The following is a 21,963-nucleotide window of genomic DNA, read 5'->3' on the forward strand; positions in this document are numbered from 1 at the left end:
TCCCGCTGGGGACTTGTTAAAAAACGGGTGGAAAAAAGGGTTTATGGCCACTTTCATCCACTGGCCCCCTTTATCTTGCCGGCGCAGGAGCCGGGGCCACGGGCTGAGGGGCAGGCAGAGTATAAAACAGGATACAGGCTGGAAGTACATTCTTACAATATTTATTACTGGCGGAGGATGAATCACTTTCCAATATACAGGCCACTAACTGTTGAAGGGAGGGGGAAAAAAATCTCTTTAACAAGGAGAGAAATATATATGTTCTGCTAAAGGATGTGCTCATGGACTGGCAAAGGTACAGGCAGGGGCTGCCAGTTCTTAGTTCTCTTCTCGGTGACCTCCCAGGCCACTGGTCCTCCCAGCAGCCTGGATGCCTGTCCCCGTTTCAGCCATTTTCTAGCTTAATCTCAACGTGTCATCAGCCCAAGGGTGAGAAGGGGCGATTCGGGGCGGGGGGGGGAAGGAAAAAAAAACCCAAACACCAAACCCATGTCTTTCCAGGTGATAACTAACTGGAAAAGCCAATTCCTCTGCCCGGACGGGAGGGAAAACGAGCCCAGCAACACCATCAACGCCTGAGCACTTTACCTGGAAACTTTGGAGGAGGGCTGTGCATTAAAATTTAAGCAATCTATTCTCTAATTCTTCACTTTTGCGTTATTAATTTATGACAGATAAAAGCATAGCTGAGCCTTTCTCATTAACTTTTCAAACGCCACTTAATATTCTTCCATTAAAAGAGGTGACTTAGTAGCCTCTGGATCGACTTTAAAAGCGAGAGGGATGAAGACGGAAAAGGTACATTAAACAGCTTGCTTAAAACTCGTACTTCCCCACCAACAATTCAAACCACACCATCCCGACTGGTTCGTACCAGCTCCTTCCAGGAGAAATATCTTAATATCGGGAAGGGGATGGGGGGTGGAGGAGAAAGGCAGGGGAGGGATATATATCTTTCAACCCCTCCATCCTCCCAGGCACTTTGGGGAGGGTTGGGGTGAAGGCATTTCACAGTACGCCCAAGACATTTCAATAAAAATTTATTGAAACTTCAGTGACTTTTAAAAGGGAAAAAAAATACAGAAAAAAAAATCAAGAACTTCTCAACATTTATATAACACAAAATATACCTTCATTTTTTTTTCTTTGAACCAGCTCTGAACACCTGACTTTCAAGCCAAGAAAATATGCACTCACTCAAACAAAGACAACAATAAGCACAGTAGTAAAACTCCATCGTGGGGCTGGGGGGTTTTTGACACACCAAGGAAATGGGGAAAAAAAATAATACAAAGTAAAGAAAATCCTAGAATCATAATCTTTTTTTTTTTTTTCTCTCAAGCCACTGGAGAAGCCTGTTGTCGTGTATTAACGTAAATCATTTCGTTCTTGCTGACATTTTATACGGAAAGTAGCACTTTGAACACTGGAGAAATCGAGGATTAAAAGCTACCATGGCACATTGCTTTTTCTTTTATTTTTTTAAAGGTCTTTCTTTGATTAATCGTGTTTGTTTCTGCTTTGCCTTTTGCGTTCGGCTCCTTTACAAAAGGACGAGGTCAGGTTTTCTGGGGTGAACTCCGATTTAAAAAGCGAGCCCTCAGAAACGGGGGTATTTCTCCTCTGGGTCGGGGTGTATGTTTAAAGGAATTACGAACTTGAAATGAAAACGACTAAAAATAAAAACAGAAGGAAGAAAAAAGACAGCTGCAGTCGTATTTACAGAGATATGTACAATGTCAATAAATTAAAGTTTAATTTCGAGTATTCATATTCCACGTATTTACAAGAGTTATCAAATAATTACATAAATACTTTGTTTTAATAATAGTGTCCGCTCTTTTCTTCTTCTCAGTATGTTTAAACCTTGTTATTGCATATACAATTACAGAGGGAAAGCTGTGATAAACCTACAGTCAAGCTACAGAGGTTTTTATATAAAATAAATTCACTTTTTTTCTTTCCAACTACACTTCTTATTGTTGTTGCTACAGGGAGGATGTTTAAGGTAGAGGGACGAGGGTCTTATTTTTGTTTTTATTATTAATAATTTTTTTCCCTGGGATTTGAAACGAGCATTAAAAATAAACAACAAAACCCCACCGAAATAAAAAATAACCCCCCCAAAAAAAGCAGACTACTATGGAACATGCAAAAAAAGCCACCGGCTGGCTCTCAGACATCACAATAATAAACACACAGCTTCCCTTAATATTGACTAAGTGGGTTGTCGTTAACAACCCGCCCAAGAAACAACTGTTGAAGAACCGATATGCGAGTTACACACTTTTCTTTCGGAAAGAAAACAATCACTTCTCTTACTTAATTTTTATTCATACGTTTGTTTGATTTTTTTGTTTTATTTTTGCTTTTAGGTGATTTTTCCTTTTTTTCTGTTTTTTTTTGTTGTTCTTTTTTTTTTTTTTACACAGTTTAAAAAAAAAAAAAAGGAAAGGAGGATGCCACAACCCTGCCGGTGACCTGGCCAGGCCAGCCTGCTCCCTGTGAGCAGTTCTCTGACCCAGCTCTCCCAACTCGGCTCTGCTCCCCCATCCCCGACCCCCTCCCTACCCTCACCCCCCTGCTTCACCAGATACCTTTTTTGTGATTAGCGCACACACAACGCTGGGGGATTTTCATATTAAAAAAAAAATAGACAGGGCAAGAAAAAACAAAAGAGGGGGGTAAACAAGAAAAAAAAAAACAACTCGCGGGTGGAGGATGTGGTTTCTTTCAAACAAAGTGCACTGCGAGACTGATTTGAAATGAGCTCCTGGAGGCCGGGGCGTTACGGGGAGCCGCTGCGGGATCTGTCCTGCTTGGGGTCGAGCCCACTGACCAGGCGCTGGATGTTTTGCAGTTCGCTGGTGGCCGCCTCCTTCTCTGCGACCAGTTTGGGGGAGAGGGAGACGGAACCGGAGGAGAGGGTGGACGAGCGGCTGGTGAGGTCCGAGGCGGAGTCCAGGGGCACGGAACCGGGGCTAGTGGTCAGCCCCCCGGCTTTGCCCTCGCCGGAGCCGGCGGCCAGGCCGGGCAGGGCGGTGGTGAGGAGGCTGCTGCCGTCGGGCAGGGGGACGGGCAGCGGGTAGGGGCTGTAGCGGAGCCGCGGCCGCACGGCATTGAGGAAGGGGTGCCGGTGCACCGAGCTGGAGGCGGCGCTGGAGGCGGCGGCCGCCGCCGCCATGTAGGTGTAGGGGTAGGGGAAGAGGCTTCCGAAGGGAGACATGGCCAGGCCCTGCGGGAAGGGAGGAGAGAGAAAGGAAAGGGTTACCGGCCTGAACATCCCCCACCCCGGGGGATGCTCCGCGGCACCCCGCTCTAGCACACACACCACCCCCACCCCCACGCACACGCCCGTGGGAGAGCTGACAGCGGCCAAGCTGCTGCTGCCTACGGGAGGGGGTGAAGATCCATCCTGCTAATGCCGAGGCCAAAGCCACCCGGACACCCCTCCCCCCGCCCCTGCCGGTGCTCTGCCCTGCACGACCCCCACCCCATCGGCCCCACTTCCACTGGTGGGGGAGGTCGCGGCACAACGGAGGAGAAATGAGATAAGGGCCGTGGTGCCTCCCCCCCCCTCCTCTGCGCGGGGATTTTTCTTTCGCTGGGGCAAACGCTCTGTCCCCACAGGGCAGCCCCGGGCATTCCCTCCCCTCCCCCGCCGGCGGCTCCGCTCCGCAAGCTGCGGCGCGCCCAGCACCGCGCCGGGACTGCGCCGGGGGGGCCGTCAAGCCCCCGGGGGTGGGGGGGGGCAAAGGCCTGGCCCCGCCACAGTGTCCCAGGGAGCACAGGAGCTAGAGGACAGCAGGGCGGGTGGAAGAGCTGCGGGAGTTCAAGCTGGGTCACACACCTCCCACACACACGTGTCCCCCCCCTCCCTGGGGCTTTCCACCTCCGACTTTCCCCCAAATCCAGCGCCTGTCCCTGCAGAGAGAGCTGGAGCGGGGGACACGCAGCGGGGAAGCTAAAGGGGTGCCTGGCTGCTACCCCCCCTTCCCCCGGGACGGAGCCCCTGGAGCAGCGCAGAGGAGGGGGGAGGGATGCGGTACCTGAGAAGCCAGGACGTGCTGCTGCAGATGGAAGGGCAAAGCAGCCGCCGATGCTCCCGAGAGTCCCTGGGCAGCCGCCGTGGCCATGACCGTGTTGTCCAGTCCCGAGACCCCGGCAGATGCCCCGGAGACGGTGGCGAGGAGGGGACCCATGCCTGCGGCCATGCCGGAGAAGGCGCCCCCCATGGCGAACTGCCCGGGGTGAAGCAGCAGCGGGTGCCCGTTCCCCAGCGGGTTGAAGAACTGCTGGCCGGCCAGGGCCGGGGGGAAACCGAGGTTTTGCAAGTGTCCCTGGCTCAGGTGGGCCGTGCTGTCGGTCTGGACCGTGAGGGGGACAAAGGGCTCTTTACCCAGCAGCCGGTTCTCATCTACTTTGGGGCCATCCCTGAGGGGGCTTTTCAGTTCCTCGCCGCTCAGACTTCCCCCCCGGGTGCTGGAGGAGATAGTAGCCGGGCTGTGCCGGGAGTCCGGAGGGGCTTTCTCCGTTCTCTCTCGGTTCCGGCTCCCCGCCGAGTCACCGGGAAAGAAGTGGCTCTTGGAGGGGCTGCCCCCCTTCTCCCGGGGGTCGTCTCCCCCGGCCGCGGCGGAGCTGGCCGGCGCTGGGGTGGCGGCGGTGGTCGTGCTGATTTTACCCGACTCGTTGGTTTCTAGCAAGGGATCGTCTTTGCTGTCTGCATCGCTATCTCCCTCGCTGGGGCAGAGATCTGCAAGACAAAGGGAGCCCGGGGCTGGGATCCGGCGCTGCACGTCCCTAAAGCCCCGTCGGGCTGGGAGAGGGGGCAGAGAGGCTTCCTGGTCGGCCAGAGGTTTAAATGTAAACACTTCCTTTTTTTATTATGATATAAATAAATACGCCCCCCGGCTCCCACCACCCACCCCATCCAAGCCAAAGCCGAGTTTTACACCGAGCAACAAAACTGGCTGCGAAACAAAGCGGCGGCCCGGAGGAGCGACCCCCCAGCCGGGCGGGCCCGGGGCCAGCGGCTGCGCTGCGCCGGGGCGGCGGGGAGCCCCCCGGGACCCCCCGGGAGCACCCCCGGCCACGGCAGAGACGGCAGCGTCCTCCCGGTGGGGTCGGAGGGCCTTGGGGATGTGCCTCTTAAGAACTTCTCTAAAGTTTTCAGCCCTTTTCAATGGGCAAAATTTGAACACCCCCCCACTCCCGCCTCCATCATCTCCTGGACCCCCCTCCTCCTCCTCCCCAAACGCATGCACGGCTTCGCTGGATTCCTCTGCACTTCATCTCCGAATTTCAGCGCCCCAGGTGCGAAGCTCTGGTTTGCTTTTCGGGTCCCCTCCCAGCTCCCCTCCCCTCAGCTCGGCAGGACTTTAAACAAACGAGTAAAGCAACAACAAAAAAGAGGTTGTTTCTTCCTCCCCCTGCACCCCCCGCCCCTGGATGGATTAATACATGTGAGAGAGCTGCAGACAGCTCCCAACCCCGCACGGAGAGAAATCGAGGGTGACTTTTCTATAACAAAGTTCGGGACTGTATCCAGGGGAAAGATCCTTCCTCTAATAACAGATTCAGAGAGGAATATTAATGGAGTGACTCCAGTTTTGAACTTTTGCCCCGTGGTCTGTCTTTGCTCCCTTGACTTGGAGCTGGCTCCTTTCTGAACCAAGGAGGGGAGGAATGAATGTGCAGTGGGAGGAGAGGGAGGCCGGGGGGAGAGGGAGAAGGAGAGAAAGAAAGTGAGAGGGAGACGGTGAGAAGGGCAGAGAGGGATAAAGAGAGAGAAGGGGGGGGGGGGAAGAAAAAGAAATAAAAAGAAAAAAAAGCAAGGAGAGAGAAGGAAAGAAGGAAAGAAGGAAAGAAGGAAAGAAGGAAAGAAGGAAAGAAGGAAAGAAGGAAAGAAGGAAAGAAGGAAAGAAGGAAAGAAGGAAAGAAGGAGGAAGGAGGAAGGAGAGACAAAGAAAAAGATAAAAAGAGCACGAAGGACAGAGAGGAGGGAAGAGGTAAAGAAGAGATAGAAGTGAGAAGGAAGAGAGCAAAAAGAGAAAAGAAGGATAAAGGAAAGAAAGAAGGAAGACGCGCCGGTGCCAGAGGGCAGCGGTACAGGCTGGGATCCGTCCCCTCGCAGAGCAGGCACCCAGACTCTCCCCGGGGGGGTCCAGGGGCCGCAGCTCTCACCTTTGAGGCTGGAGGTGCCGACGGCAGGCACGGTGGGGCAGGAGGACTGGGCAAAGCACTTGAAGGCCGTCTGCTCGTTGGAGGACTCGTCTGAGGTGGGGTTTTCCTTCTTCTGCCTCTCGTCGTACACCCGCATGGACTGCAGGGTCAGCTGCTTCCTATGGGGACATGCACCCGCTGGGCGAGCGGACCCCGGCACCACCCCGGGACCCCCCATCCCTTCCCCAGCCCGTTTTTGAGTTCCTATTTGGGGGTCACTGGGGCAGAGGAATTAAGGTCCAAGGTTCCCTGGAGGGGGAACACGCAGGCAGGACTTGGCTGGCAATGAGAGGAGCTTTCTTGGAAGCGCCGAGCGGCTCCTCGGCAAGGGCAGATATTAAAGACAAGGGGTGGAGGGGAGAGGGAAGCGTTCCCTGGAGATTAGCTTTTAAAAGGCGAGGATGTTCCAGAGATATGAACCATCTTAATGGTTGCTAAGATTGCTAGGAAGTGGTTATTTTGTTAGGCACTTTATGTAATCTTTTCACCAACAATTAACCCGGAGTAAAAATCTATTTATATTTAGAGAGAAATTAGAAATAATTTCCGTCCTGTGGCTCCAGCATTGACTTTATTTTCACACTGTCGGGCAAGAGGAGCTGGCGTGTGTGTGTGTGTGTGCGCGTGAATGTGTGCTGGGCTCACTGCTGGGCAGGGAGAAAGGCCTCTTGTTTTACATCATATTCTTCCCTACCACCCCCACCCCCTTTTTTTTTTTTGTTTAAAAAAAAAAAAAGAGGAACAGGCATATATTCATTATCTAAACCCGAGTGCAAATGGCTAAAATATCCTGTCTGCTGTAACAAAACAGAGACATATCCTCCATCGAAGGAAAAAAAATATCATTTTCTCTATTTTCTCCAAGATTAAAAACAAAAAACTTGAGTCCAATTAAAATGAGTTCTGTCTGTCTACCTGGGGAACAAACTGTGTCCTGCTGCTCTTGGAAAAAAATAAAGACTCTTCTATCATTGATTACTTCCATATTCACGAGACACCTCTGTCAAAACAGTTTATTTATGTTTCTCCTCCACACTTTAGTCTTTTCCATACAGTCCCCGGGAAAAAGCCAGAGGAGATTCAACCAGCGATCAGCTCTGCCCTCGCTTCTCCCTCCTTCACAGTCCAAATACAAACTATAATGTAATATTCCTCTCCAAATTTTAAGAGAAACTTCCTTCTCCAGTGATAATTGCTTAATGCACCAACATCGCTTTGGCCAGCCATTCCCTGCGATGTGAAAAATAAATGTGGAAAGCAGGAAAGAATTCCTATGCAATCAGTTTGGCGTTATTAACGACAAAATCCTTATGAATTTTGGCGGGGGGAGGTGTGGTTTGGAGGCAAGGTAAGGTGATTTTGACCTCTGCTTATGTTCTGAGCTTTACACATGAAAACCAAGCGAGGCACCTATATATAATCTATCCAGACTCACCTTTTTTCCCTCCTTCCATTCCCGGTGTCCCGAAAACCTTTGGCAAAGGGATTGTTGTCAATTTTTAACTGAGTGATCTATAGAAAGGAGGGGAAAAAAAATAGGCAGGGGGTTGGGGCAGAAAGAAGATTTTAGATTAAAAACAACAGCAAAACCCCCCTCTTCTCAGTTCACCCATGCCGGCAGGACGAGGACAAGGCAGGAGCAAAGGTCCCTGGTTTTGGGGTGAATCCCTATGGTTTCCCGAGCTGTTTTGGAGGCAGCTCGCACCCGATCCCCTGGCCGGGCTGGCCGGTGACCCGGGCTGTGGTGGCAATGAAAGAACCCCGTGCTGCTGCCACCGCATCGGAATTAATTTAGCCGTGCAATGCGATCCGTGCAAGTTATGCCTGCGCTTAAAACTCTTTAAATGCCATAATTAAACCGCAAAGGAATCATACCCACCCCCTTGCTATAATAAAATACTCTATATAATCGCATTATGCTCCGCGGGTGCGTGTGTGTTGCGGTACTGGCGGTGCCGGAGCGAGCTGGGATTGAGGCAGGTTTTCTGGTGTTTTTTCGGGGGGCGGGTAACTTTTTTGGTGAATGCTTGGGGGTTTCCTCGGGATTCAGGTTATCGCTGGGAATGGCCGATCCTTCCAGCGTTTGGCGGGATGGGTGCAGGGCACCCCGCGACTCCCCGTGCCTGCACGCACTATGCGTGGAGACGGATTCAAAGCCCAGCCGGGGGCTTCCCTCGCTCTAACGGGACGCGGGCGGTGGGGACGGGGATGCCGCCTGCCCGCCGCCCCGCTCCTGCTCCAGTTCCCGGACCGGGCTGGGAGTGCCACAACCCGGTGGCAGGAGGGCAGGACACCGGAGAGCAAACCCCTGCCTGCGGCTGAGTGCGGGGCAGGACCGGCCCCGGCTCCCGAGCTCCCCCCTCCCTCTCCCCCGCAGCACACGCGGGATCAGGAAAGAGCAGGAAAACCCACTGCTAAAAACCAGCAGGACTTTTAATCCTGGTGATTCCGGCCGTGCCTTCTGACCTGCTGGCGAGGCGGCTCCCACAGCGCCGGAGCCGAGGGCTCCCCGCCGCTCCCGCACGCCGCTTTCCAGGCGATTTCATGGCAATCAGACAAATATGCTTATTTCTGTCCTTCAACCAAGCCGGCCTCGGCTGATAGACCGGGGCGAACAGCCCTGCTGATAAGTCCCAAAGCAAAGTCTACTCTCTGTACGCACATTTTCTTTCCGTTTCCTTGCAAGCGCCCGGCCGCAGAAAGAGAGGAAAACAGCCCGAGCCCCGAGGGAGAAGTGGCTTTCCAGAAACAGAGGGCAGAAGGGTGCAGACCCTCCCATCTTCACCCCTTTATTTTTAACAGTGAAAGGAGTGAGGGGGCAGAGAGAGGCACGGGGAAGCTGCAGAGAGCGGGCGCTGCACACCCGGACCCTCTGCGCTTAATGCACACGCACGCAAAGTTGTAAGTCATAGACAGAAAAAAAAAAAACCCAAAGCCCCTTTTTTGGCTCCTTCGCTTCCTTCCACTTGACTTAATTATCGTAAATTCGCCATTTGCCACTCGCCCAAATATACCACCTTCGTCGCAAGCGACAATAAACCAGCAGAAATCCAAAAGCAGCGTCTGCAGCGCTGCAAAACTTTCTCACACTGGCTCTTTCAGACCTTCCAGCTAAATTCAAGCGAGATACCCCTCTCTGATCAGAGCATATTTCTGCACCACAAAAAATAATAAAACACTGCAGGATGCAAAAAAAAGAATCATAATATAATAATAATAGGAACCAGACGTGCGCTCCAGCCTTATTGCCAATTGCTGTTAAAGGAGCTAAAACAGCACAAAGGCCAGGAAGAATTACAAAATCTCCAGCCCCGCTGCTCTCCCCCTCTGTCTTTCGACACACGGAGCCGATTCTTTTTTTTTTTTTTTTTTCCCTCCCTGATGCCTCTTAGATTAAATCCACACTGAAAGCAGCGATCCCCACCCCATCCTACCGCTTTCCCCATACCGGGGAGCAAAAAAGAAAACCCAAACCCCTAAACAGCCCCCCCCCCCCCCCCTTTAATTGCCTTCCCCGAGGTTGCTATTAGGAGAGTGCCCGGCCCCCTCCCCCGGCGCCTTCCCGAAGTTGGATCAAGAAGGTTTTGGGGGAAAGACGGGGGGAGGGGGAGAGAGAGAGGAGCGGGATGGGCTTCGTGATTTTTAAGGGAACAATGCAGAGTAAAAGCTCTCTTAAAAGCCAAAACACGTAAAACAAATCCTTTCTTAATCTCCTTACCTTATCATTCTGGTATGCGGTCACTGCGATGAATTCAGTCTCCGGGAAAACGTAGGTCCTGAACGTGCTATAGGGAAGCTTGAGAATATCGTTTGCTCGGACGATGTGGAACCGGGGCTGGTACTTGTGCATGGAGTTTAAAATGGTCTGGGGGGGGCAGCGGCCGGCAGCAGAGAGGGCGGAGGGGGGGAAAGAAGACGGTCAGCTGGAGCAGCACCCCCGCCTCGCACTTCCCCCAGCCATCGGCACTTTCTCCTCCTAATTTGCCTTCCCTCTCCTTCCTCCCCTCACTCTTCCTCCCCTCACTCCTCCTCCCCGCCGAGCACACTCCAAACACACGCACACTCCTTGCAGCATCCAACAAAAAACACTGACAGCTCCAGCTCGCCGGGGTTAGGCTCTCCGCTGGACCTCTGTCTGTGTGTGTGTGTGTGTTTGTGTGTGTGTGTGTGTGTGTGTAAAATCCCAGCAGAGCTCTCCTAGGAGAGTGGGAGAAGCTGTTTGGGCTCCGGCCGCAATGTCTTTTGATTTCAACGTGGAAAAAAAAAAAATCAAAATCAAGTCAAGAAGCAGCAGCAGCTACAATAGCAACACCACCACGAGAGCCTTGGCTAGGTCTAATTGCTCGCCCCAATCCACTTAAGGCCTTCTGCGAAAGGCAAAAATGTATCATCTAATCAAATCACAGCCAGCAAATGCAATCTTCGGCACATTAGAGATCCCCCGACCGCGGCCACCACCAGCAACCCCCGGCTCCGAGGCTGAGGCTTTCCCAGGAATAGAAAGAAATGGCAAGGATCGTTAGAGCACTTATCAGCAGGTTTGTTTGATTTCACTCTTAGGGGTAAGTTTTTATCTCTGCACACCCAGTAAATGTAAAGGAGTGGATAGACATGAATGGGCAACTTGACCTCTGATTTTCGTCCCTGTTTATTTTCACTCCTGCTTGCTTTACATTATCCAGATTAATATATATTTAAATGTTTGCGTACTTAGGCCTTTAAGCTCTTTATACACATATGCATATCATTTTCCTACGCTTAAAAAAAAAGTGTGATCGACTTTATTAGAAAAAAATTATATAGATATATAAAGTCAACACAGCTCCGAGAAATAGTGAGTTGAGCTATGCTGGAAATCCAACTCTAAAGTTAACGCTGAATGGCACGATGGGGCTTTGGAAAGGTTACAGAATAAACTCGAGTGCTTAATCCTGACCTCAGCCATAGAAAAAAAAATTCAACTAGTATCAGAAACTGGACAGATGCGCATCCCCCTTGTGCAGGGAGGGAGGGAGGTATTTATTCCCCCTTCTCCCCGCATTTCTCCCACCCGCGGGAGCCGGGGCTGCGGACACGGCTGCGGCCGAGCAGCCGCCGCGCTCCCGGTGGATCCCCCCGCCGGCACCCCCCGCTCCGGACAGGCAGCGAGGGAGGGGGAAGGCGGGGGCAAAGGAAGGTGTAAAAGGCACTCACAAATCCGTGCTTGTCAGAGATGTTGTTAGTGAGTTTCAGCTTGTGAAAGGTGACGACTTTGGACATCCATTGTTCGCCGGTGGCCGGGCTGTCCGGGTGGATGTACATTCTCTTTGGCATTTCAGGGTCAGCTTTGCCGGCTACCATCCACCGGGAATTATGGAATTTGTACCTACAATCATCAGCCGCCACAATATCCATCAATAAAATGTACTTGGCCTTTTTATCCAGTCCAGTGCATCTCACTTTAAATGGAGGAAACATTCTCCTATGGGCGGGGGGGGGGGGGGGTAAAGAAGAGACAAGACGAAAATAAAATAAAATTAATTACAGCATTTAAATAAGCTCCTGAATCTCGATAGCGCGTCCACCAAGCAATCACCTCGGCTCTCAGAAGCGGGAAAGTCCTGTGTGCCCCCCCCTCCAAGCAAAAGGGCTTCCCTCCACCCCCAGCGAAAGGGTTCTCAAATGCTTAAAAGTTTCAGGAGAAAATGGTCCCTGGGATGGGCGGCGGAGGGGAGAGGTACGTATTCCCTAGAAATCAGCAGGCGCCTACCCTCTGCCATTCCTAAACAGCCAAGCCTCATCTGGGGCTCTCAGATCTCTCATTATTTCCTTTTTCGCCTGCTAAACAAAGAAAGGGGAACAGATCGCACCCCGATACAATAAACACCCCGCATTAGTATAATCCAGCCATGAAGAGCGGAGAGGGGAGTTTTTCACTTTGCAGAGGGGGAGGGAAAAAAAACTTCCAGCGAGGGCAGGGTGGCTGCCGCGGCTTCCCAGCGCTACAGCCTCCCGGTGATAACCCATTTGTGCAGAGGGCTCTCTGCAAAGCCCGCTCCCCTCCGCTCCCAAGTCCAGCTCGAAACTGCAACAGGATACCACAAATTTGCTGTTTATTATATCGAGCGGTTGGCATTCAGCAATCTCAACTTAAAAGGAAACACATGACTTTGCAACATGTAAAAGCGCTTAATACTCGCCGAGGCTTTCGCGAAAAAAAACAAAACAAAACACACAACCAAACACAACAAACCCAAAAAAAAACTTTTCACCACAATTAACAGAAAAAACTTTGGGAAAGCAGTAAAATGGGTGAGGGGATTTTTTTTTTTTCCTTTCCTCTTTGCTGCTCTTTTTTTTTTCCCTGAGCCTGTAGCCTGCAACTGGTGCTCTGCAAGTAGGTGAGCTCCAGCAAGGCAGCTGAAGGCCATCTAAGAAGACTTTTCAGGAGTGGCTTCCTCGAGTAATTCTACTGGCAAATTACACGGGAATTGTTTGGGAGGTTTCTAAGCGAGTCCCTTAGAAAAACACCCGGGTGCAAAGGAGGTTTTCTCCCTACGTGTCATCGCAGCGATAGGCAGAGTTGGAAAAGAGCATAGATGTCAACGAGTAGCGAATACAGCGAGGGATTTCGGATGGGCAAACCTATAAAAAGGAGAAATGCCGAGCGTGGACGCGCCGTGTATGTTCATTCATTCCCACGTGAAGGTTACATAAATACAGGGACAGGCAGCGCGGAGCTGCAAAACCTCCCCAGCCACCAAAGCAGCGGCTGCAGGACCGCTGAGTATTTTTGTCAGCTTTTTGTGCCTTTCCAGATACAATTAGTCAGCACAAATGCACGCCTAGATCCCAGCAGAGAGACAGGCACAAGAGCAGCGACTGATAAACTGAGCCCCTCTGCCCGCCTGCAGCTCCTGCCTCAGCAGCAGCGATACACCGCTCCAAATAATTTTTCCTGTATTCCCCCTTCTCTTTCTTAAGGAAGACAAATTACATATGGCAAGGCTGAAATCAGGCCAGCTCCTTTTCCAACCCCAAATTATTTTCTTTCTGCTACCAGTCTTCTCCGGAAAGTATTAAGCTACTGAACCATGAAGGGACCCCCTCGCCCCCCGCACACGCAGAGCAGGGCCGGTTCAGTGGTCGAGCCTTTCCCTGCAGTGTGGTGCCCGAGATGGGCTCGGATCCTCAGCTGCCTAAAACTTTCCATAATTCCAGGTGAAAGAAGCTTTATGGAGCAATTTGTCAGCGAAAAAGCCTTGCTCTGGAGCAGCCAGGTGGGGTGCAGAGGCTGAAGGGTGGGAGAGAAGGGGGAAGAAATAAAAGGCACGAACCCCCGACCCAGACCTACCTTCCCGATTTAGTAATCACCATCTCCGTGCCTCTTTTATGGAATTGTTCCCAAAGCTCTTTGGCTTCCAGATGCACTTTTGGGTCATCTTCCACCTCTTCTTCTGGCTCCAGAGTTTTTAAAGGCCTCAGATGGGCTGCTGCCTGGTGACCCAGGGAAGAAAAGGGTATACCAGTCTCTGCAGCCCCCACTAACTGATCCATGATGGGTTTAGCCAGAGCCCCGGGAAGGGAGAGGGCGGCCGCCCCGTTGGGAGGCAAAGCCAGAGCCGGGAAGAAGGGAGGCTGATGTCCCAACACAGCGCTCATGGCAAAGTCCGGTGCCCGGTGAGGTAAAAAAGGATGATAAGCCATGCTTGTCCCAGGGATTACTGGATCTCTCATCGGTATATTCATCCACTCCACTCCTCGGTCTTCCTACTGCTGGAGTAGTCCCGGAGTGGTTTCTAACAGCACATCATGAAGAAGAAAAATTAAGATACTAACAATAACAGCAATAAAGCACCAAAAAAATAGGGTGGGGGGAAACAAGCTCTAGACAGCACAGTACATGGGGGAGAGGCAGAACTTCTACAGCCTACAACTTCCCGAGCCGGAGCACATCCCCAGCCCTCGGGACAGCGGATTAACAAGATTGTTCATTATTAGTCTTGCTTTTTTGTGTGTTCGGTCTCTGCAGGTTTGTTTTGTTTGATTGTTTTGGTTTTTTTTTTTTCCCTGAGTGGAAGTCCTTGCGCTGGAATAGAAACGCCGAAGAAGGGGGAAAAAAAAAATCCACCGGGTTCGCTGTCTGCTCCTGTTGCCGCAGAAAGGCTGGACAAGCCGAGATCCTTTTTTTTCTTCTTTTTCTTTTTCTCTTAGTCTCGATCCCCCTTCTCTTCTTTCGTGGCGGAGGGTGACGGCTCGAAGCTGGGTTTTCTTTTTGGGTGGCTGGCTCTCCCCCCCCCCTCCCCCCCACCCCTCCACCTTTCCTCCGTACGGTCAGGCTGCAGAGCAGAGGCTGGGAAGGGAGGGAAAGCAGAAAGAAGCAAACAAACCCACCCCCCCTCGCCGACCGAGGAAGGCTCCTGAGCAACCTTCAGCAGCAAAAACTTGTAGGGAAATCTCGTTTCCGCCTCTCCTTCCCCCCTCTCCAAGCAGGAGCTGGTCAGGGTGCCCTGATTTCCATCAGGATCTCTTCTTTCTTCACCCTCCTCCTTTTTTTTTTTTTTCCTCCCCTCTCTTTCTCTTTCGCTCTGCTTTAAAAAAAAAAAAAAAAAAAAAAAAAAGAAATCTGGAAGAATTACACGCTTGCCTTCTCTCCAGCAGCGCTCCAGCAAAGGAGAGAGGGAGAAAGAGAGAGGGAAAGAGAAAGGAAGAGAAAAGGGGGGGAGAAAGAGAGGAAAAGAGAAAGAGAGAGAGGGAGAAGGAGCCTCTCAGCTCTGAGAATTCCCTGTGAGTCTGTGCTCTGCGTGCACCAGATTGTATGGATGTGTTGTGGGTTACAAGGGAGCTGGAGCCTCCTTGATTGGCTCTTTGACGCTTTCGGACCAATTGTGTGGCTCCATAGGCGTGGTTTTGACAGGTCGAGTGGAAGGGGGACAGAGCCGAGTTATAAAAAGAAGGTGTCGGAAACTGTAACGCTGCAGCAAAGCATCACTAGTACTCCGGGCCGTGTGAATATGTCAACATGATCGGAGGGGAGGGAGCAGGCAGCGCCGGGGAGGGCGGCCGGGAGCACCCGCCTCTAGGGGGGTGCTCGGGGCCGCCTCGCCCCCCCCCAGCCCCGGCCCTGGCCCCCCGCGGCCCCGGCGAGATGGCAGGCTGGGCATTTCCAGTGCGCTCTCCTCCGGCTGCCTGCCCCGGTAGGAGCTTCCGAGGCAGCGGCAGCGCTCGGGAGGCGGCGTGGGAGCGCCGGGAGTGCGGGGAGGAGGGGGGGTTCCACGCGTGGTGGGGGGGTCCGGCTCCGGGTGGCCCCCCCCGCATCGCACCGCACCCCAGGTGGGCCTGGCACTACGAGCTTTGCCCCGGCAGCCGCCTCTCGGCCCGCAGCGGCGGGGGTGACCCCAGGCGCCCCCCCCACACACTCCCCCTCCACCCCGCGGCTCCGGACCCACCTCGGGCGGCCGCGGGGCCCGCCGCGCCGCACGCTCATCCCCGCCGCGGCGCGGTTGCCGCCGGTCCCCACAGCCACCGGGGTTAGTGTCACCCCCTCTGCCGCTGCACCCCCACCCCACCCCGTTCTCCTCCCCCACCTCCGAGAAAGTTAATTTCTTTAAACGAGACAGGACCTCCAGGCCAGGGGCCGGGCGCTTTCCCCCCCACCCCCATCCCCCCACAAATCTGGGGCGAGCCCCGGGGGGTGGGAGCCGGCCCGGGGGGTGGCCCTGCGGGTCTCCCCCTGGCTCGGGGCTCGGCTCCGGCCGCGGCCGCCGTTATTATTGTTGTCGTGGGCGGCTGCAGGCTGCGGGGAGTCGGGCAGGGGCCGCCGCTCGCTCAGCCCCGGGCCGGACGGCTGCTAATCCCGCCGGCGAAGGGGCGGGGGGGCGCGGCTGGAAACGGGATTTAAAAAAATTCATTATTCTTTTTATTTTCTTTCTTGGCGCTGAGGATGAAGGCCACTCGGCTGGCACCGGCGCCGAGAGGGTTACGCTCCCACACCCCTCCTCTTCCATGAGGTGCGCGGGGAGGAGACGGGAAGTGCGGCTTTCCCTGCGCCCGGGCCGCGGCAGCGCCGGGCGGGGGGGGCCATCCCCGGCTGCCCCCGTGCCCGGGCTGCATGGAGCCACCTCCCCTCCCGCGCGGGGAAGGCATCACGCGTGGGCCTGCGCCGGCCTCACGGAGAGGGAAGAGCAGGGCAGGATCCGCTTGGGAAGTTTCTGGGGAGACATGTTCCTCGGGGAACGCCAGTGCAGGGCAGCAAGACGGGGCGTCGTGCGTGTGCGTGTCGTGGAGCCGTGGGCATGCAGGGCACGGCGCGCCCACGCGGGTGTCGGGCGGGATATGCCAGCGCTGGGAGATGCCGAATCACCACCCAGCCCCCCTCCCCGATCCCTCCCTGGGGGATCTCCCGGCACAACCCCACCCCCCCACCCCCCATCTTGCTTTAAGGAGGGGAAGATAATCCTGCGGGAGCGGAGCGGCGGAGTGCGGGGGCTCGGCGCTGGCTGCGCGCAGATGGGAGCGGAACCTCTAAAGTGATTAGCTCTTCTAACATTGCATTTTTGACGCACATGGTTAAGAGCGCTTGGCGCCAGCTTGGTGAAGTCCCTGTAGTAACCAGCGTCTAGGATCGCTTTGCATTCACCAAAATATCTCCCCTTTGGTCGGGGGGGGGGGGAATGGAGAAAGGAGGAGGAGGAGGGAGGAAAGGAAGCGGGAGTAATGCGTTCAAAGAGGATGGGGGCACTTGGGGCCGGGGGGGGGGGAGAAAGTCTGATGTGTTTCACGAAGCCAGGAGCTTGGCTACCCGCGCAGCGCTCGGCTGGGCTGTGCAGCTAGTTATCAACGAAAGGAGCGAGTTTTTTCAGGCTCTGCTTGGAACCGGCTCTCGGGCTCCTGCCTCCAGCCGCTGCCGCGGTAGGAACCCCCAAACCCCATGCCTTCCCTTTAACAGAGCCCACAACAAACGCCCGGCGGCTTCAAGAAGTTTGCCGCAATTTGCCCCAGCGGGGCCGCCGCTCTCTCCCGAGGACCTGGAGGTGCCCGCGGGCTCCCGCAAGACAAGCGCAGCCGCCCCCAGCCCCGCCGCGCCCCGGCCCTCGCGGCCGCCCCGCCGGAGCGCACCCTCGGCGCGGCGGCGGAGGCCGGAGTCGCTGCCGCCCTCCGCGCCTGCCCCGCACCTTGCACCGCGCTCGGCACCCACCCGCGCAGCGGCCCGCGGAGGGAAAATAAAATGTTTGCCGCTTATGATTTCCAATTTCAGCGTCTGGCTAATGGCGTGCAAACTTCCGCCAGTTCCGAGTGACCTCCCCGACGAAGCCCCCTGGAGACTCGTATTATGAAGGGAGGCTGCACTAATCTAAGATCAAAAGCGGGAAGGTGCGAACAGTCTTTGTCTCCCTTCGGCCGCCTCATTCCCCCTTCTGTGTGTGATAAATCTACCCTGGCGCCGACTGCGCGCTGGATGATTAATTTGCAAGCAAACAAAAGGGACCTGATGGCCAGCCATCTTAGTTAAATATTGGCCAGTGCTTCCAGCTACTTGTTAGCCGCCTCTTTGCCAGATATAAATAAATAAGCGAGGCGCAGAAATAAATAAATAAGGAGGCCCGCAGAAATGAATGGCAAAGCGAAGGGGTGGAAGGGGGGGGGGGGTAAGAAAAAAAAAAAAAAAAAAAAAAAGAAGAGGAGATCAGAGCGGCCGATGGCGAAGGGGCCGGGAGCCGGGCGGAGGTGGGAATGGGGCTGGTCGCGGGGGGGAGGCAGGGTGATGGCACGCTGAGATAGCCGGCTGCCCCCGCGCCTCCCGGCCCGTCTGCAGGCTGGGCTGCACCAAGGCCGACACTATCTTGGCTCTTCAAAGAGGCATGAAAGGTCTCCGCTGTCTCCCCAGAGAGCAGCCGGGCCGGGGCTCTCTAATCTCTGAGCGCAAAGAGCTAAAGGCCGGGGCGGGGGGGAGCGGCTCCCACCTTCCCCAGCTCTCCTCTGCTCCCTGATACTGCCATCGCCAGCACCTCGCTGGGGTTTTTCCTTGGTTCAATCCAGGCCAGAGGGAAAGCAGAGCTAGCCAGACCCTGGGCCTTTGGTGGTTGAGCAGCTGGGAGAGTCCTGCTTGCTCAGATTTCACCCTCCTAAGCAACTTTTAGCGTTTACACGAGAGTTCGGGGCATGTAGTGAGCCTGCCCCGTGCGTGTGTGTTGGAGGTGTGGGAGGAGAGAGAGGCTCTGGCTCTCTCCCGGTGGCCTGAAGAGCCAGCTGGAGGAAGAAGGCAAGAGGAAAATACAGGCAGCCGGGTTTTCAGGCCCACACGACTTCTCCCAGGCCTGCAGGAGCAGCTCCGAGGCATGTGTGCGTGCGTGGAGGGGCTGTGTGTGTGTGCTACACAGCCTCTGTGTGTGTACGTGGAGATGTTGTGTGGGTGTGTGACACCCGGAGGGATTCGTGCCCTGGGGTACACCGCAAATCCCTGCTCCTAACAGCAAAACCTGAGGTGTCCCTTGCACCCTCTGTGTGTGCTGGCTGCTCTGCAGGAGAGGCCAAGCCCGGGTGCAGGGTGAGCAGGGCCAACATGCACAGAGTAAGTGGGGTTTTGCATCCTTCTATGCATTTCCTTATCGCGCTGTTGGTCCCAAGCATCCCCAGGGCCCAGACCCATCCTGCCTGCCAGCCGCCCCGCACCCTGCAGGATTCATCCCTCTCCTCCCTCCCTTTCTCCCCCCTCCAGGCACCACAGCCTCAGCTCCGTCTCCAGCCCTTTGGAAGGCAACACCCCACCATGGCTGCACTGTGTTTATCCGAAATAAAACGCAGCGGGCTGGTTTACTTTGGCAGGTTTGGAGTAAATACTGGCTGGAGCACGGGGGGCATCTGGCAAGTGGTGATTACACGCTGCTTCTGAGGGAAACTCTTCCCCACCCTGTGCAGGCCCTTTCCCAGCCCAGCAAAAGGTGTCAGTAAATGGGGGCCATGTTGACACAGCTCCATCCCAGAGTGGCACTGCAGGCCACAAGTGTAATGACATGGGTCCCTTAGGGTATGAGTCTATATACTGGGACTATATAAACTGCTACAGGGAAAGGGAGTGCACTACAGCAGCTCTTTGCCTTTCGCTTTGGCAGAGCCCTTCCAATTGCCAGTTGAATTTCACAGAAAGGCTGACCCAAAAACTTTGCAAAATAACCTGTCCTGGTCCACAAAAGCACAGTGAGGCATTAGAAATTGTGAGAGGAAAAAAAACCCACGCCTCTCTCTCTCAGCAGGCTGGGCCCCATCGTGTCCCACCACAATCAAAGGGGCTGTTCCCATCTCTCTGAACAGAAGTAGAGGGAGGGGAGCAGAGGGGTCAGGTCCTCTTCACAGCTCAGATGAGCTCAGGGCTTTGCAGGGCCAGGAGGAGCCCAGAGACAGCGTTACATATGCCTTGTTGGAGCACCGGGGAAAAAAAGAGAGGAAAGCAGCAGCTGGCGAGGTTTCTCACCTCCAGACCTCACTGGCATGCCACCCTCTGGGAAAGGCCGCTTGTGCCCCCGGCATGGCCCAGCCCAGTGGGAGCAGCACGGCACTGACTGTGACAGAGCTGCTGCCGGGTCAGGCAACACCATCCCCCCAGCCCGGGGTCACCGCAGCGCTGGCAGCTAGCTGCCCTTCCCTGCCTGCAGCCTCCGGCTCCTCACTCCTCCTGAGCCCCCCCCTGGCCAGGCCCAGCTCCTGCCAGGTGCCGGCTCTGGTGGGAGCCCAAACATCAGGCCTCCAGGATTAGGATTTTTCACTCCCCTCATAAACATCACTCATGCTCAGGTCACTGGCCCTGTTCTGGTTCCTCCCTTCTCCAAGACCTGTGTTCACCTTGTCCCAGTCCCCAGACAGCTCTGACGCTCTCCAGTCACCTCCACTTTGCCACTGATGAAAATAAAGGAGCACCCAGAGCCACTTCTCACAGCCCTCCCCTTCGCCTCCTGCCCAGGCCCTGCCTCGCTGCCTGGGGCACTTCGCAGCACAGCAAAATTTGAAGCCAGTCCTTTTCCCTTCCCAGCTCACATCCCTTTTACCCTTGTCAAGCCGTTTTTGCACCACTCGGTTTCTCCTTACCCCAAAAGCGTCACTCACTGCACACGCAGCCCCAGCGGCCCTTACCACCCACCCACCCCGGTCTTGTTCTTCTGACCGGTGTGTTGCTGGCAGAGGCAAAATGAAAGCCTTGCTTCCTCCCTCGCCCTCTCTACACCCATCCTTCTGCTTCCACCACCGTTGGCTGAGCAGAAATTGTAAATAGAGGTCACTATTTGGATAAGGGTTATTTTTTTTTAAATAGCCAGGCATATACATACAGTTAGCTGCTCAGGAAGTAGCACTAATTGTCGTTTCCTATAGTCAAACAGATCTATCTTTTCAATGCTGTCTTTGTGTGTGTGTCTGCGTGCAAGGGAGAAAGAGGGAAGGAGTGGATACGTTTATTCAATTATTTAAACACATACACAACACAACACGAGTACTGAGGAGGGACGGTTCCTCCCGCAGCAGCTCTCCAGATGTGGCATTGCCCGCCCCCCCACCCCACGCCCGGCAGACCCAGTAGAGCAAGGCACTCGAGAGCGCCCAGCAAAGAAACTGATTTTATCTGCTTTGACCATCAGCCGTGTTCTTTAACAACACAGAGCCGGAGCCTTTCCCATCTCCACCGACTGCCCCCTCCCCGCCCCGGATCTCCTCCGCGCCCCCCGCCCCGCGGCGCGGGCGGGTAGCACGCCCCGGGGCTGCGGCGCGGTGCGGGAGCCCGGGCGGTGCTGAGCACCACCGGGCACACCGGTAGACGCCGGGTTGTATCAGAGCAAAGGAGGGGGATTCGGGAGCCTCTGGCACCGACGCTGACACACACTTTGCTCCCGTTTTCTTCAAGATGCCACCAAGTCACCCGGCCATCGATTGATACCTCGGCCGGGGGAGGCGGGGGGAGGACCAGCTGTTGCAAAAGGACATGGTAAATCTAATAGGGGCTGCTGTCAATAGAGAAATGACAGAGAAGAAGAATTGGCTTCTTAAAGTCTGCTGAACTAACACTCATCATGTAGCCGCGGACACGTATTCTCCACCGGAGCCTGGTATCCATTACTATTTTCCTTACTAGGTTTCAATTAAAAAGAACTATATCCCCCACACGCACACCCCAAGGCAGGACAGACATGAAAGGGAAGAGGAGGCAGCGGACACCTCCTGCCCGTACCGACGTCTGTAACCAGCCCCGAGCCCTTGACGTGCCCAACGAATTCACCCCGACCCCAGCACCTTCGTATCGCCCCCCCCCGCCCCTCCCCGGCAGCAGCTCTGGCCGTCGGCTGTAGGACTTAAATGAAACAAAACCTACTAGGGGTGGGTGGATGTTCCCGGCGCACTTGGGCAGCGGAGGAGCTCCGGCTCGCTGCGGTGGGGGACCCACGGCGCGACCGCCTCCCCAGTACTTTCATTTCACTCATTCCCTCTCGCGTGAAACAGAGCCCAAACTATCCCCAGCGCAAAGAAAGACATTTTAATCTCCCCACCGGTTTTCTAGGGAAGGAGGGAAAAGCTTTATTTTTTCCAGTGCCCCAGTTAGGAGGTTTGGGGGCGGCTGGGAAGGGGTTTTGTCTTCCCCTGCAGCCCCTCTGTATGTTTGACCCCGGCATCTGCCTGCGCAGGGTGAGGATAGGGCTTCGCCCGCCCTGCCTTCATACGGGGGCTGCACAAGCACCCGAAACGTGCCAGCTCAGCCCTGGGGAAACCTCTGGGTAGCAG

The 21,963-nt window shown here is 54.7% G+C and overlaps 1 protein-coding gene and 1 long non-coding RNA gene across 5 annotated transcripts; one reads left to right on the plus strand and one right to left on the minus strand.

The window, feature by feature from the left end:
* Window positions 1–1,023: 1,023 nt before the first annotated feature.
* Window positions 1,024–15,774, minus strand: TBX3 (T-box transcription factor 3). Of its 3 annotated transcripts, none has more exons than XM_075110847.1 (8): window positions 15,651–15,774; window positions 13,556–14,000; window positions 11,416–11,683; window positions 9,941–10,087; window positions 7,658–7,734; window positions 6,184–6,341; window positions 4,050–4,753; window positions 1,024–3,235 (listed from the first exon to the last, which is right to left on the minus strand). In XM_075110847.1, the coding sequence occupies exons 2-8, from the start codon at window positions 13,948–13,950 to the stop codon at window positions 2,789–2,791; spliced, it is 2,196 nt and encodes a 731-aa protein (XP_074966948.1). In that variant the 5' UTR covers window positions 13,951–14,000; window positions 15,651–15,774; the 3' UTR covers window positions 1,024–2,788. The 3 variants fall into 3 exon arrangements, with proteins under 3 accessions (XP_074966948.1, XP_074966947.1, XP_074966949.1); XM_075110846.1 differs by lacking the exon at window positions 15,651–15,774 and adding an exon at window positions 14,596–15,132; XM_075110848.1 differs by lacking the exons at window positions 13,556–14,000; window positions 15,651–15,774 and adding an exon at window positions 11,972–12,273.
* On the plus strand, window positions 15,169–17,452 carry LOC142065071 (uncharacterized). 2 transcript variants are annotated; one of them, XR_012663274.1, is made up of 2 exons: window positions 15,169–15,398; window positions 16,144–17,452. It is a non-coding gene; the product is annotated as an uncharacterized LOC142065071 (long non-coding RNA). The 2 variants fall into 2 exon arrangements; XR_012663275.1 differs by lacking the exon at window positions 15,169–15,398 and adding an exon at window positions 15,405–15,534.
* Window positions 17,453–21,963: the final 4,511 nt, after the last annotated feature.

This window comes from Phalacrocorax aristotelis, chromosome 15, assembly GCF_949628215.1.
Source record: "Phalacrocorax aristotelis chromosome 15, bGulAri2.1, whole genome shotgun sequence".
Classification (NCBI taxonomy): domain Eukaryota; kingdom Metazoa; phylum Chordata; class Aves; order Suliformes; family Phalacrocoracidae; genus Phalacrocorax; species Phalacrocorax aristotelis.

Coding starts and splice junctions, on each gene's coding strand:
- TBX3 (XM_075110847.1), bottom strand. CDS start 13,950: ATGAATATACCGATGAGAGATCCAGTAATCCCTGGGACAAGCATGGCT. Junction 10,088..11,415: donor TCTCTGACAAGCACGGATTT/GTGAGTGCCTTT, acceptor TGCCCCCCCCAG/ACCATTTTAAACTCCATGCA. Junction 4,754..6,183: donor CGGCACCTCCAGCCTCAAAG/GTGAGAGCTGCG, acceptor TTTGTCTTGCAG/ATCTCTGCCCCAGCGAGGGA.